Raw genomic sequence first — 15,932 nt, 5'->3', positions numbered from 1 at the left:
CGCCAAAATGTCGGCTCATTGCATTGCTGGACATTGCTTGAACACTCGGGAGGATGGATTTACCCTTCATAAGTTTGGAAGAGACACGGTTTGTCGTGAAAAATGGATTGCACGGGTGCAGAGGACGAGTGCTTCGTGGGTTCCAAATGACAGGTAGGTGTGTATCCAGCTACTAAAAAAAAAAAATTGTTTGGGGCGGACCACGTAATCTTTCTCTCATAATGTAACAAAAGATCCATGTACGTATGACAGGAGTGCTAAATGTGTCGGCTCTGAACAATGCTGCAGACAATGCCAAACTCAGCCACATGTGACGACAACGCCGTAAAGAGCCCCGGCTTGACGGTGTTGTTCATTGCGGACGGCGGCGGCTATGGACAACGCCCTAAAGCAGCCCAGCTCGGCTCCGTGATCAGCCACCTCGGCCCCGAAAATGAGCCACACCGGCTGAGGCGCCATGTTCACTGGTCACGGCTTCGGCGAAGGCTGCGCGTCGGTCTTACGGACGGCGGCGGCTCTGAAGAACGCAGCCGACAATGCCTCACTCAGCTGTGTGCGACGACAACGCAGTAAAGCGCCCTGGCTCGAAGGTGTTGTTCATCGCATACTGCGGCGGCTATGAACAACCCACTAAATCAGCATGGCTCGGCTCCGTATTAAGCCACCTGGGCGCCGATAATGAGCCACACCACCCGGCTGCGATGAGCTGCGATGACTCATGTCCACTGCGGAAGTGGATCGGACGGGGATATGGTTTGGCCGTAATGCATATCATCTGAATATGGCTCGAAACAATAGGGTAATGCCTCGGTAACTTCACTCGGTTCTCTTCTTCCGTGCAGAGCTTCCATGTCAGGGGCATGTTCGTCTCCCATAGTCGGGTCCACCGCGTGTTTTCATTGGCGAATGTCCAGGTGACGTCACGGACAGGGGATGCAGCCAATATGGCGACCACTTGGATGTCGTAGAATGACATAGATTAAGGTGGAGGTGGGACTGCATCAGGGATCTGCTCTGAGCCCCTTGCTGCTTGTGGTAGTAATGGATAGGCTGAGGTTAGACTGGAATCCCTTTGGACTATGATGTTTGCAGATGATATTGTGATCTGCAGTGAAAGCAGGGAACACGCGGAGAAAAAGAAAATACGTCAAAATTAACAATACCAAATAACAGTCTTTAAGAAAAAAAAAACACCATACATTTGACAATTAGAAAGATGGAGGCACGCACTGGAAAGTAGAGGAATGAAGATTAGCTGAAGGAAAACAAAATATACACTGTACGTGCATAAATGAGAGGGACGGAGGAGGGAAGAGTGAAGCTCCATGGAGAAGAGATAGCGAGGGTGGAGAACTTGAAATGCTTGGGGTCAACAATTCAGAGCAATAGTGAGTGTGGTAAGGAAGTGAAGAAACTGGTTCAACCAGGGTAGAACAGTTGGCGCAAGGTGTCTGGTGTTCTATGTGACAGAAGAGTTTCCGTGAGGATGAAGGGCAAAGTTTATAAAACAGTGGTGAGGCCAGCCATAACGTATGGATTAGAGACTGTGGCACTAAAGAGACAACAGGAAGCAGAACTGGTGGTAGGAAATGAAGATCTTGAGGTTCTCGCTCGGGTCAGTAGGTAGGATAGAATTAGAAATGAGCTCGTTAGAGGGACAGCCAAAGTTGGATGTTTTGAAGACAAGGTTAGAGAAAGCAGACTTCGATGGTTTGGATATGTCCAGAGGCAAGAGAGTGAGTATATTGGTAGAAGGGTGCTGAGGATGGAGCTGCCAGCCAAAAGAATGAGAGGAAGACCAAAGAAAAGGTTAATGGATGTTGTGAGGGAGGACATAAGGACTGTAGGTGTTAGAGAGGAAGATGCACGAGATAGGCTTTGATGGAAAAAGATGACACGCTGTGGCGACCCCTCACGGCAGAAGCCGAAAGGAAAAGAAGAAGGAGGAAGTGGACTTTTAATGGCGGACTAACAGGTCTTTGAGGGTCAGAATTCTAGCTGATAGACAGGTGTTCAAATACTTATTTGCAGCTATATCACACAAATAAATCTGGATTTTTCTTTTTACAAAATAAATAATAATACAAAATAAGGAAGAAATTTAGATCAACTTCCAACAAGGAATAACTTTAACAATTTTGTAGTCTTTCAACAAAAAGATTTAAATGTACATCAATTTCCCTTAAATTTTAAGATTATCCTTAATCAAACTAAACATTTTTTGACCAACAATTGGAACCATTTGATACCGAAAAATAAAGTTACATTAAAATCACCAAATAATAATAAATTCAAATTGATCAGCAATATCAATTCAGGAGCACAATATATAAAACATTTACTTACAAAACAAAAATGAATTCAGATTTTGGTGAGGCCTTTTTGATGAGTGAAGTCCTTTTCTCTTCCCTGCCATGGTTTATTCACCGTCATTGCAAACACCAATGCAGTTCTTCCACTTCAGCCTATTCTCAATCAAGAAGCACTCCAGCATTTTAATTAGCTCTTCAGCTGTAGCTTTGTCTCTGACATATTTACAAAAAAAATTTTGTCAAGTCAAACGTACATAAGCAATGAACAAATATTCTTTATTGCTGTCAGTTGCATCATCAAATCGTCGGGAAAAATGTTTGTCTTTGAGTTTACTGTATCTACCAGCTGTTCTTGAAGATCGTTAGCAATGTCATTCGATGGAGGGATAGTTTTTAGTTTTGTAGCACTGTCGTCATCCAGCGTTACAGAGAACATGTCAAATGGTGCAGGTAGTTTTAGTTCCTCTGCTATGGTGTGGTTTTTTTTTTTTTTTTTTTTTTTTTTTTTTGCAATTTGGTACGCCACCTTATATGACGCTAACAGAGCTCACAGGTTTATTGAAGTAGCGTTCACAAAGCGGGATGATTGTTCGCAATATTTGCTCAGTTTTCACTGAAAAAACTCAAGCAGCTTATCAGTGTGATCGGGGTGTGAATTTCTTTAAGTGACACCTTAATTTATTTGGCTTCATGCGGTCCGCAGCCAATGTTTTTAGACAGTGTAAACATCAGTCTTTGTTCGTTTCACATCGTAGTCACAGTGAAGCCAAGTGCTTCATCATACTTCCTCGACTTAGCTTTCAGGAGACTTTCCTTCCTCTCATTGTTTCTGTCTCTCTTAGCCTCTCCTTTCGTCCTTGTTTTAAAAAAAAAAAAACTTAATGTTTTCACATTGAGCTAATTCTCTCTAAGAGTGAGGGAGTCACTGCCACCTACTCTAGTGGATGTACAATTACACTTTATTTTTGTACAAAAAAAGAGCATGTTCCCTGGGGTCACCCCCTAGCATTGCACTGTGCTCCCCCGCCCCACTCTTTGAGAACCACTGGCATAGTTACATTGACATTGTGATTTAACAAAGGGACCAATTACTTTTTCACAGAGGGGTCAGAAAGGTTTGGATTATTTTGTGTCTTAATAAACTGAATTGTCATTTGAAAACTACATTTTGTATTTTCTTGGGTTGTCTCTGAGTGATATTAAAATTGGATTGATGATGTGAAAGCTTTGTGTGTGATAGATGAGCAAAAAAAAAAAAAAAACCTGACATCAGGAGGAGGGCAAATACTTTCTCACTGCACTGTTGGTGCCAGTGTTCAGAACATTAGAAAAGTCCTTTCAAAAGTAATGGTGTTTTGATTTTTTATGCTTCTCTTGGTCCTAATAGTAACTATTTACTTGTGTTATTCTAATGTATTCTCTTTCCCCCCCCTAGACAGGCTATCTATGATGCATTCACCAGATTCTGCCAGAAGTATCCTCACCTCCTCTAGCTTTAGCAGTGTTGATGCCCTTATCCGTGTAACAGCAACTTGCACTGTGTGCGCACATCCGTCCATGCATGCTCTGGCGTGTGTGTATTTTCTATAGTTCAATTTTACAGTCCTTCCCCACAATCCACTTGCAATTTATCTCAGCCTGTATTAGAGAATGTAATTGTGCAGCTTAAAACTTTTTCATGTAAAGAGATTGTAATAAATATTATAACTTCTCTATAACTCACATTTTGCCAACCAAAACAATTTGTTTTCATGGATGTTTTAAAACATTTATTGTCATGCTTTACTGCATTGTTGTGTAACTTGTACTGCAATTGACAGAAACCTTGTTATCCTACACCTTCTTGTTTACCCTCAACCCCATTTAGAATTACTATACCATTTCTTCCATGGTCCTTATTTGCAAACAAGTCCCAATATGTTATCTAAATTGTGCAAATTTAGAACAATACAATTTTTCCAAATGTATGGTGGTTTTTTTATTAAAGAGTGTTATTTGGTATTGTTAATTTTGACGTGATTTCATTTTCTCAAGTATTTTAAATTACATTTCTGTCACTGATATTTTTAAAAGGTACAAGCTTTTTAGGGGTGGAGGGAGTCTGCACTAAATTCAATCAAAAAACAAAAACATTGTTCAGTACAAACAAAAGTGGATGTACATTTGAATTTGACCATAACTAATTTTGGAACAATATAAATTTCATAAGTCATGCTATTTTAGTACAATTCAGTGCATTGTTCTTTTTTTTTGTACATCCGTAAGTAGAATACCATGTTACCTCTTTTATCTCTTAAAGGCTTCTCTTGTCATCACAGTATAAACCGAAAACTGTTTTTTGGTACCCTTTGTTAAAAATTTTGCCTGTTCACCCACTTGGCTAAAAATGTGCTACAGTATGCCAATCCTCAACTTGTCTTAACATGACTCATCATTTCAAACCATAAGATGAATCTCCAAGAATGTGTTTGTTTGGGGAGTGGTGATGCCTATGGTGCTACAGTGGACCAAGTTAACTATGAAAAGAAAAGTGTCCTGTTCATTTTCATAATATTAAATTTACAATTATCTATTAAAATTTATCACATCAATTTTGTCATTGTAAAGGATTGCTTTTGTGCTTATCGAAGTTTTCAACTCATATTAGAGGGTAGCCTTCTATTGTTTGTCTTGTCTGGAGCAAAGAGATATCTGAATAAATTGACCTTCACAACCTGTCTCGAAGTTTTACTACAGATGTTTTCCCCCTTATGTACACAGAATGTCATAAATGATTACTTTCTTGATTTTTACTCTACCTTAACCTGCTTGACCACTCTTATAAGGTGGTATAAGTTAAAGTTAATGTTAAATTATCCTTTGGCTTATACCATTGTTAGAAAAATTATTCATCTTTATATTGCCTCATAGGTGTCCTCAGGGCCATCGGTTTCCCAATAACTGGCTGAAGGTGGTTTTATCCAAAGAAACTCTCCATCATGTCCCCTTCACCCTAGAACTGTCACTGGCAAGCTATGCTATGGGAACCGTCGACATGATCAATAACTCTGATCAGGAACTGTTGTTACTCAACAAGAAAAAGTTTTCAAGATTAAATATTTGCGCATCGCTGACAACCAGTCCTTGGTGTGCCCCACCTCTCACAATGTGCCACACCTACTACCCTAGTGAGGATCAGATGCATATAAAATGGATGGATAGATTTGCAGTTTTTGTGGAGGAAGTAGAAGTCACAGAAGACTCATGCACATACAGCAGGACCTGTAGCATAAAACGCAGCTGTGTTGAATTCAGAGGCAGATAAAGAGCATGTAGGAAGATTGACAGAGTAAATAGGGCTCGACTGTCCTTCAAACGTACGTCAAGAGTGATGGAAGAATTCCTGCATTTTTGCTGTCGACACAAAACATTTAGGTTTGACAAATATGAATGTCATACAAGAGCAATGGTTCAGCACATATTTCCAAATATAAATTTAGCAATTGTGGCACTGTGGAACAGCTGTTGGCGTCAGTTCTGATGACCAGGGTTCATTCCCAGCCTTGCCTGTCTGGAGTTTGCATGTTCTCCCCGTGCCTCCAAGGGTTTTCTCCAGCCACTCTAAATTGTCCCTAGGTGTGATTGTGAGTGCGACTGTTGTCTGTCTCCAAGTGCCCTGCGATTGGCTTACAATCAGTTTAGGGTGTACCCCGCCTCCTGCCCGTTGACATCTGGGATAGGCTGCAGCACCCTCGTGAGGATAAGCAGCTAAGAAAATGGATGGATGGAATTCTGGCAATTTATTTGGACAGTCTACAACCTTCTACTTCTGCTTACCATTGGTGTGTCTGTCCCTGATGCAGCGCGTACCCGCGTCTCGTCTTAGTGATTACGGATCACTTATATATCTCGCCACGTGTGTGGTCTGGTCTTTGCCAGATTGTTGGACTTGTGTCACATTCCCGCAACCCTTTGTCTACGTCCTTGCTATTTCGTGTACTGAACCCTGCCTCATTCTTGACCTTCCTCTTACGCCCGATGATTCTGTTAGTGCTGCCTCGTTGGACTGCCTGCCCGTGTACCGCGTGTGAATTGAATAAAGGCATCTCCAGAACTGTACCTGGTCTTGTGAGTCTTGCATTTTGGGTTCAGCCTTGTGTTCTGGTCATGACAGTGCTTGAAGAACCCCTTTCTTGTTTCACCAATGATGTGTGTTTTATTATTTTGTTATTATTAATAAGCCTAGTATAGTATACTTATGTAAGTTTTTATATTTTCCATGACTTCTATTCATGCTTTACCATAGTAGTGTAGCATACAGTCTATGAGGGTTTACTAAAAAACATTAATTTTGGAGAAAAAAATCAAGCCGGGAAGCGATGCCTGCATTACTTACAGTTTCGTTTCATTTTAAAGGAAAGCTCCGATCAATGCTTACCTTGACGAAATGCCGATTATTTTGTTAATCCATTATAAATATAAGCATATCCAGAAAATGCAAATAATAACTTTAATGCACTCTTTCATCCAAGTAATCACATTTTTGTATGATTGTTGTCATTTTGACTATTTTTACAAGATCACATGACTTAAAAAACAGGAAGTGACGTATAACGTGCATAAACAAAGGCTTAGTTACAGATCAATTCCTACACAATCACAGCGCTGATTTCTCGGATTTATCCTCATCTGATGAAGAAATGGCAGTATCAGTTGATCGGGAAGACGGAGGAATATATCCGTACAGATTTGAACCTGGAGCTGTTGCAGCCAACAGGGTGGACGGGGTCCAATAATAATGATAATAATAATAATAATAATGAAGTGATCTTTGGCTTGGTGTAAGGCGGGAGTGATGACATGATAATGGTGAATGCATAAGAAATTTCAGTTAGCCTCACAGTTCTGAGGACCCAGGTTCAATCCCAGGCCTCCATGTGGAGTTTGCATGTTCTCTCCACACCTGCCTGGGTTTTCTCTGGGCACTCCGGTTTCGTCCCACATCCCAAAAACATGCAACATTAATTGGACACTTTAAATTGCCCCTAGGTGTGATTGTGAGTGCGGCAGTCTATGTGTCCTGCAATTGGCTGGCACCCAGTTCAGGGTATACCCTGGCTCCTGCCCATTGACAGCTGGGATAGGCTCTAGCACTCCCGCGACCCTTGTGAGGATAAGCGTCTACTACACTGGCAATAAAAATAAGAGCTCCCATTGTTGAAGTATTTCCCATACAGTAAAGAAAACAAGTATTTGAACACCCTGCTATTTTGCAAGTTCTCCCACTTAGAAATCATGGAGGGGTCTGAAATTTTCATTGTAGGTGCATGTCCACTGTGAGAGAGATAATCTAAAAAGAAAAATCCAGAAATCACAATGTATGATTTTTTTGGCCGATTTATTTTGTGATACGGCTGCAAATAAGTATTTGAACACCTGTCTATCAGCTACAATTCTGACCCTCAAAGACCTTTTTAGTTTGCCTTTAAAAGTCCACCTCATGTATTATCCTGAATCAGATGCACCTGTGTGAGGTTCTTAGCTGCATAAAGACACTTGCCCCCCCCCTCCCCCATACAATTAGTAAGACTCAAACTTGTAACATGGCATAGACAAAGAGTTGTCACCAGAGACAAAATTGTACAACTCCACAGGGCTGGAAAGGGCTATGGAGAAACTGCCAAGCAGCTTGGTGAAAAAAGTTCCACTGTTGGAGCAATCATTAGAAAATGGAAGAAGCTTAACATGACGGTCAATCTCAATCGGAGTGGACCCCCATGGAAGATATCACCTCGTAGGGTCACAATGATCCTTAGAAATGTTCAAATACTATTTTTTTTCACTGTGTGTATATATATATCCATTTTCTGAGTCGCTTATCACAAGGGTTGCGGGAGTGGTGGACCATCTTATCCCAGCTGTCAGCAGGCAGGAGGCACGGTACATCCTGAACTGGTTACCAGCCAATTGGAGGGCACATGGAGTCAGACAACAGACACACTCACAATCACACTTATAGTGTCCAATTAATGATGCATGTTTTAGGGATGGGCGGCACAGTGGTTCAGTTGGAAAGTGTTGGCCTCACAGTTCTAAGTAACAGGGTTAAATCACGTCTAAAAGTCTGGCCACCCCCGATGTATATTCTCTACATCTAAACCAACTCCTCAGAAAAGCATCAAACAAATCTCCGCGGTCCATATAATGGGATTATTGTTTGTCGTCAGCGGCACACACCCTCTCCAACATATCAAGTTCCGCCTGTGTGTATTCTGGCTCAAACACATGGGCTTGAACATTGTACATTATGCTATTTTTGTTTTCTTTGTTTGTAATTATTTTTTACAAAAATAAATCGGCCACAAAATGTGAGATAGTGGACGTTCTCTGTTCGGTTAAACGTATCGACAGGTAATGGGGGTTCAGAACAGGAAGCACTCCAGGGGTGGCAAACGCTGATTGGTTGTCAGTTTTCCAGCCGGGCATATTGGAATGTCTGAGCGAGAGAGGAATTTCGATAATACATTTTCAATTTAGAGATCTTTCTTGGTTACATCTGTGGATAACTCTGGCATTAAACGAAATACTGAACCCTCATCTGCTAACTTTTAATGTGTTCTCCCATGCCCATTACTTTTGACAAAGTCTTCCTTTAAAAAACTTGAAAGCTCTTCTGATTCAGTTAGGTCGTCATCTTTTGATATTACACGGTATGCCAAAATGGTCCCTCTTCCAATGAGAAAGTAGTTGATAAGTTATTTCTCTACTTTGAGAAAGTTGCTGAAAAACCTCAAGTGGCCTAAAGAATCATGGACTATGCTATTGCAAATAGTCTTAAAGGGAAAAGCTCAGGATGCATATTCAGCCCTTTCTGTTGAGCAAAGTTCTGATTATGATTTTGTCAAAAAGACCCTACTGGAAGCTTATGAGTTAGTGCCCGAAGCGTACCATCAGAAATTTAGAAATACTCAAAAAAGGGACAATGAGAGCTTTGTATAGTTTGCTAAGGAAAAGGAAACTTTGTTTGATACGTGGTGTCATTCAAAGAGGGTTTCAGATTGGCAGCATTTGAGGCACTTAGTTTTGATGGAGGAATTTAAGCAGTGTGTTCATTCTGATCTCAGGACTTATTTGGATGAACAGAATGTTAAAGTCGTACATGATGCAGCGGTGTTGGGAGATAATTATTTTTTGACTCACGAGTTCTTTTCAATTTCCTGGCAATTCCAAGTGTTTTCGCCAAAATATCATACAGGCTCAAGTGATAAGGCAGGTTCAAATTCATCTGACAAGCAGTCACATTCTTCCAAACCCAAGTCTTCTAGTGACTCTTGTGACTCTGGTCCTGTCTGTGCTTATTGTAAGAACCCTGGTCACTTGATTTCTGCTTCCAAAAAGCTCAAGTACAAAAATCAGTCCACTAGTTTCCCAAATGCTTGTGTATCTATTGCATCTCAGCCTTCCTTGGCCAGGTGGTTCTGAGGAGAGTTTTGTTTCTAACAATAAACTTTCAGATTCTGAAGTTCCGGAGAAGTATTTGCCTTTTATTCACAATGGTTCAGTTTCACTTATGGGAGATAATTCTAACCCAAGGGCCGTTACTATTCTGAGGGAGACTGGAGCTCTTCAATCTCTGATTTTCAAGGATGTTTTGCCTTTTTCTGCAGAGTCTTCAGCTAACTCAGATGTTATACTTAAGGGTATAAGTGGCAGTTCTCTTGCTCCTTTACATTTCGTGAATTTGACTTCTGATCTGGTTTCTGACACCATCGAGATTGGTGTTCTTGACTCTCTTCCAGTTCCGGGTGTTGATTTGTTGATCGGCAATTATCTTATGGGGGCTGCAGTTGGCGCTGATCCTATTGTCACTATTTCTCCAGAGTATTCACCCAGTACAGAGAAGTTGGAGTGTGACTTTCCAGGTAGTTTTCCGTCCTGTGCAGTGACTCGTTTGATGTCAAAAGACATTCCTTCCAAGACTTCTTTGCTGAATTATTGCATTTGTGATTTATCAAATACATTTATGGTTCATTCTTTAGTCTCAGAGGCTGATGACTTATCTTCAAACTCTTCAGGTCTTACTAATTAGTCTGAAAATTTGTTTAGTGGTGATCACGTTTTGTCGAGAAAGCAACTTATTAGTGCACAGAGTGATGATGTTGCGCTGCAGAAGTTAGCAACCAATGGTGTTTATTTTGAAGAGGCTAGTAAGGTTCCAGTTTGTTATTACTTCGAGGATGGTATTTTGATGAAGAAGTATAGGTTGCCAGAAATTCCTGCAGATGATGAATGGAAATTACATCAAATTGTGGTTCCAAACATTTTTTGAGAGCATGTACTTTCAATGGCACATGAAGGTCCCTTGGCAGGTCATCTAGGGGTAAACAAAACTTGTGAGAAAATTTTAGCACATTTCTTTTGGCCTAGTTTAAAGGGCTACCGGCACGTAAAAGCATGATTTTTAGTTTGTTATTCATTCAAAAAAAAAAAAAGGCATGGACCCATCCGTTTCTCCTTCCATGAAAATCCTCTTGAGGCATTTGTGTTGGAGAAGAACCAAGAAGTGCCATTTATTACAGTAGCGGGGTCGAGTGTTTATATTGGTTTATACCTATTGTCCCGGTGAATAATTGCTTGTTTATTTCATCGTGTTAGCTAAAATGCTGGCTCGTCGTATTGCTGGATCTTGCTCGAACACTCAGGAGGATGGATTCACTCTTCATACTTTTCCAAATCATGAGTGCACAGGTGCAAAGGACAAGAGCTTTGTGGGTTCTAAATGACAGGTAGGTGTGTATAGAGCTATTTAAAAGAAATAACACAGTTTATAGCATATATTACGTGTGAATTTAGAATAAGTCCCCTTGGTCAAACCAGCAATATACAGTATAACAAAGCACTTGTATTGCGTTTAAGACAATTTAATCACACAATACAATTTTCTTCTTTTCCTTTCGGCTTGTCCCGTTAGGGGTCGCCACAGCGTGTCATCTTTTTCCATCTTAGCTTATCTCCTGCATCTTCCTCTCTAACCCCAACTACCCTCATGTCTTCCCTCACCACATCCCTCAATCTTCTCTTTGGTCTTCCTCTCTATCTTTTGCCTGGCAGCTCCATCCTCAGCACCCTTCCACCAATATACTCACTCTCTCGCCTCTGAACATGTCCAAACCATCGAACTCTGGTCTCTCGAATCTTGTCTCCAAAACATCCAACTTTGGCTGTCCCTCTAATGAGGTCATTTCTAATCCTATCCAACCTGCTCACTCTGAGCGAGAACCTCAACATCTTAATTTCTGCTACCTCCAGTTCTGCTTCTTGTTGTTTCTTCAGTGCCACCGTCTCTAACCCGTACATCATGGCCGGCCTCACCACATTTTTGTAAACTTTGCCCTTCATTCTAGCAGAGACTCTTCTGTCACATAACACACCAGACACCTTCCGCCAACTGTTCCAACCTGCTTGGACCCGTTTCTTCACTTTCCTACCACTCACACAATACAATACAACACAAAACGATGAAACGGAAGTACAAAGACAGTTTAGTAGCATGTCACACGAGCTCACTAGCTAACTAAACGTATAGTCACCAAACTCGAACAACTTGTCCAATAGCAGCAGGAAAATTCCTCCTGCTCCTTTAAGACCTAATCCGGCTTTTGAAGAGCTTTTGAGTCGCGTTATCGTTGATTGTGTTGGTCCAGTGCCAAAAACCAAATCCGTTAATCAGTATCTTCCCACTATCATGTGTGCTTCTACCAGATTTCTGGAGGCCATTCCTATTTGTCGGATTGTTGCTCCTGTGATCATCAAGGCTTTGATCAAAATTTTCACCTTAGTTGGGTTGCCTAAAGTTGTCCAGTCTGATCAGGGCTAAAATTTTATGTCTAAGTTATTTCAACAAGCAATGTATCAGTTGGGCATAGAACAGGTTAAGTCCAGTGCAAGGAGCATTGGAGAGGTTTCATTAAACATTGGAGAATATGATCAAGATTTATTGTTTTGAGAAAGAGAAAGATTGGGATGAGGGCGTGCATTTGTTGCATTTGTTGTTTGCTCTCAGGGAATCAGTTCAGGAAAGTTTAAGGTTCAGTCCCTTTGAGCTAGTTTTTGGTCACAATGTATGCTGGCATCTGAAAGAGCAATGACTAAGTCGCAATCCTAATATGAACCTTTTTGACTATGTTTCTACATAACAGGCTTTTGAAAGCTTTTGAGTTGGCCCGACAAAAACCTGAAAACTTCTCAAGCCAAAATGATACATTATTATGACAAAAATTCAAAAGAAAAACATTTCATTCCTGGTGAAAAAGAGTTAGTCTTACTTTCTATTCCTGGCCAATCTCTCAGAGCTAGATATCATGGTCCATATCTAATAAACAAAAAGGTTAGCGACACAGACTAAATTGTCCTGACTCCTGGCCATCGTAAACACAAAAGATTATGTCGTGAACATGATTAAGAAATATCATGATGGGGTTGAAACCAAACAAGTCAGTTGTATTGCAACAATATTCTCCTCCCCAGTTACTGATTGTGCAGTTGATGATGTTGTAAGCAATGTCAAGTTTGATGAATTGAGTAATAATTCTTCACCAAAGATGTGCAATTCTGATGTGCTAACTCACAATGCTGAAAAATTGGCACATTTGTCCAGAAAGCTGAAATGTCACATTTGCATTTGAGTTTTCTCACCTGTTTCCAGATGTGCCTGGCCGCACATGCCTGGTTAGTCATCATATGGATGTGGGTGATGCTGTGCCTGTGAAACAACACCAATATCGAATGTATCCTGCAAAGAGAGAGATTCTGCGGAAGGAGGTACAGTACATGCTGGAACACGACACTCCCGAGAGGGTTCAGCAGTGAATCCCAGCGTCCCAGGTTCACCCTTTAGGTGCCATCAATTCTCATGAAGGCCCATTTGGGGTCTTTCCTCTTTATCCATAGCCACTGGCTGGCCTTTTCCACCGCCTAGGAGAGATCTCTGACTGCCTGCCGATGGGCCTTCCCTCGGACTCCCATCTCTCCGAGTACCCTGGATGTTGAGGAGGCTATAAACCCTCTGCAGCCAACTTCCACCGGGCATACCTCAGCTCTCCAGCCTTGCTGTTTCACTTCGGCCACAAATCCTGCATACCTCAGCCGCTTCCGCTCATACCCCTCCTCGACTGCCCCCTCCCAGGGCACTGTGAGATCGATGATGTAGACGAGCTTGAGAGAGGCAGACCAAAGTACTAGATCTGGTTGTAGGGTGGTAGTTGCAATCTCAACTGGAAAGCAGAGCTTCTTGTCCACGTCTGCCAGCAGTTTCCAGTCTCGTGCACTGCCCAGCTGTCCGCTTTCTGGTGGCTTGTTGATGTCGGTGGTTTGACTCTCACCCTCCCGAACAAACAGCCTTAGTTGCCAGTTGGCTGACAAGGGTGGGCGGGTATTCACCCTCATCCGCTGGTTCTCCAGAACACCAGCAAGACACTTCAGCACTTGGTTGTGCCGCCAGGTGTAACGGCCTTGAGTAAGACTGGTCTTGCAACCAACCAGGATGTGTTTCAGTGTTGCAGGACTTGGGCATAACAGGCACTTGGGATCTTTGGCATTGCACTGGTTTAGGTTCGTGGGAAAAGACAAGACGTCATATACAGCTCTGATGGTAAAGCTTGCCCATCTCTCAAAGCTCTTTCCAGGTGATCTTCCTTGCCTCCACTCCTTCCCAGGCCAACCACTGCCCTTGCTTGGCCTGCGACACAGGTTGGGCGCACCTTTGTGCTTTCTCTTCTCTTCCAATCTTACTTTGACGCACTTATACTCCTCTGCCAGGCTGGAAATGGGCAAGTCTAGCATCCCTTTACCGTAAAGCCCAATACTGCTGAGGCACCTGGGAAGGCCAAGCCATATCCTCACAAACGAGCTGATCGGTCTCTCCAGCTCTTTTTCTTTTGAGAGTGGGATCTCATAGAGGGTGAGTGGCCAAAGGAGTCGAGGAAGTAACCTGTACTGCAAGCACCAGAGCTTCAACTTCCCATGAAGCAGGGTTCTGTCAATTCTTTCCAGGCCACTGGCAACCTCATTTCAGAGGTGCGCTACTTGCTCTTTGTCCTTAAGAGAGGCATCATACCACCGGCCTAAGCTCTTCACAGGCTTCTCGGAGACAGTTGGAATTGGTTCCTCACCAATGTTTGACAGTTTTCCCTTGACAACGGAGATGCTTTTGGATTTACTAGGCTTGAGCTTCATGTGAGCCAGCTCAATGATTTCCTGGAGCTTTTTTAACAGCCGTGCAGTGCACGCCTTAGTTGTGGTAGGTGTGGTGAGGTCATCCATGAAAGCTCTAACTGGACGCAGCCTCACTCCAGGTCTTATTCGCTGCCCACCAATTACCCAGCGAGAGGCTCGGAGGATGACCTCCAGCCATGATTCCCACTTCCAGGTGCTTCCATGCAGTGGTATACCCTGCTGTTGTAACACAGAGCTGGATATCCTTGAAGTAGGCTCAAACCAAGGTTGAAAGCGCCACTGGGACCCTGAAATAGTCAAGCGCTGTCCACATAAGATTATGAGGTACTGAGCCAAAGCCATTTGCTAGGTCCAGGAACACCACATTAAGATCTCTTCCCTCTTTTTTGGCGACTTGGATCTGATGCTAGATGACGCTAGTGTGTTCTATGCATCCGGAGAAGCCAGGTATTCCTGCTTTCTGGATTGACATGTCAATCAGGTTGTTACCTCTCAGGTATTCTGCTAGCCTATGAGCAAGCATGCTGAAAAATGTTTTCCTTTCGACATTTAGGAAGCTGATCAGTTGGAACTGCGCAATATCTGAAGAGTCCTTCTCCTTTGGAATAAGAATTCCTCCAGCTCTATGCCAGGCAGTTGGTATCTCCCTCTTCTGCCATACGACCCTCATCAGCCTCCAGTGAGGAATCGCAGGACATCTGGTGTGTTTTTGTCGAGCCTGTTTGGAACGCCATTGGGACCAGATGCTGATGCAGCCCTTGCGCTACACAGAATACGGATTACCTCACCCCACCTGAGTGGACTGACGTCCAGCTCGTTCTCTGGTGGATCGCCTGGTGGCATATCCGGTGGAAGCAGAACTTCTTCATGACAGCAATCATCTGTGCAGGAATTTTTCAGGTGTTCTTCCAGGATGGCTTTCGTCACAGAGAGACTTCCGCTTTTCTCCTTTGTAAAGAGACTCGCAAATTTGAAGGGATCTTTATAGATGCATGATCTTGCATGCTCTTTCCTCCTGGATTTTTTTCCAAAGGTTTTTAGCTCTCCTCAGTGCTGCCAGCCTATCCTGGACTTCTTCCTGCAACAGATTTATGTCCTCCTTCTCCTCTTCTGTCGCCTTCCTCCACAACTTCTTGAGCTGCCTCCTCTCCTTGATCAGGCAATCTATCTATTTCTGCCTTCTCGACTTTTGGGGGATAGCTGGGGCAGTCTGTTTGCCTTCCACCACTCCAAATTTTTCCGCTCCATATGTATAAATGAGGCCACTCATCCTTTCCAGCTTCTTTGTACTGGTGCCTCTAATCCCTTCTAAAATTCTGCAGAGATCAATGTTGACTTTTTCCACAAAGCCTTGTCACAGGCATTTGGCCATTTGATCAATGGCCTACACCCCTGGATCTTCTTCTC

The 15,932-nt window shown here is 42.5% G+C and overlaps 1 protein-coding gene across 7 annotated transcripts in view; it reads left to right on the top strand.

Annotated features, from left to right (window-relative positions):
* abhd18 (abhydrolase domain containing 18) overlaps positions 1-4,903 on the top strand; it is a 46,850-nt gene extending 41,947 nt beyond the window's left edge. For 4 of the 7 annotated variants that reach the window (XM_061834165.1, XM_061834171.1, XM_061834167.1 and 1 more), the window contains one exon: positions 3,752-4,903. In XM_061834165.1, the coding sequence (XP_061690149.1) occupies positions 3,752-3,902 (151 nt within the window). In that variant the 3' untranslated portion in view covers positions 3,903-4,903. Of the gene's footprint in view, positions 1-3,747 lie in introns of all 7 variants that reach the window. The other 3 variants (XM_061834168.1, XM_061834169.1, XM_061834170.1) reach the window with 3 other exon arrangements.
* Positions 4,904-15,932: the final 11,029 nt, after the last annotated feature.

This window comes from Syngnathoides biaculeatus, chromosome 11, assembly GCF_019802595.1.
Source record: "Syngnathoides biaculeatus isolate LvHL_M chromosome 11, ASM1980259v1, whole genome shotgun sequence".
Classification (NCBI taxonomy): Eukaryota; Metazoa; Chordata; class Actinopteri; order Syngnathiformes; family Syngnathidae; genus Syngnathoides; species Syngnathoides biaculeatus.
Note: the sequence above shows the minus strand (reverse complement) of the source record. Positions and strands in the feature narration are given on the sequence as shown.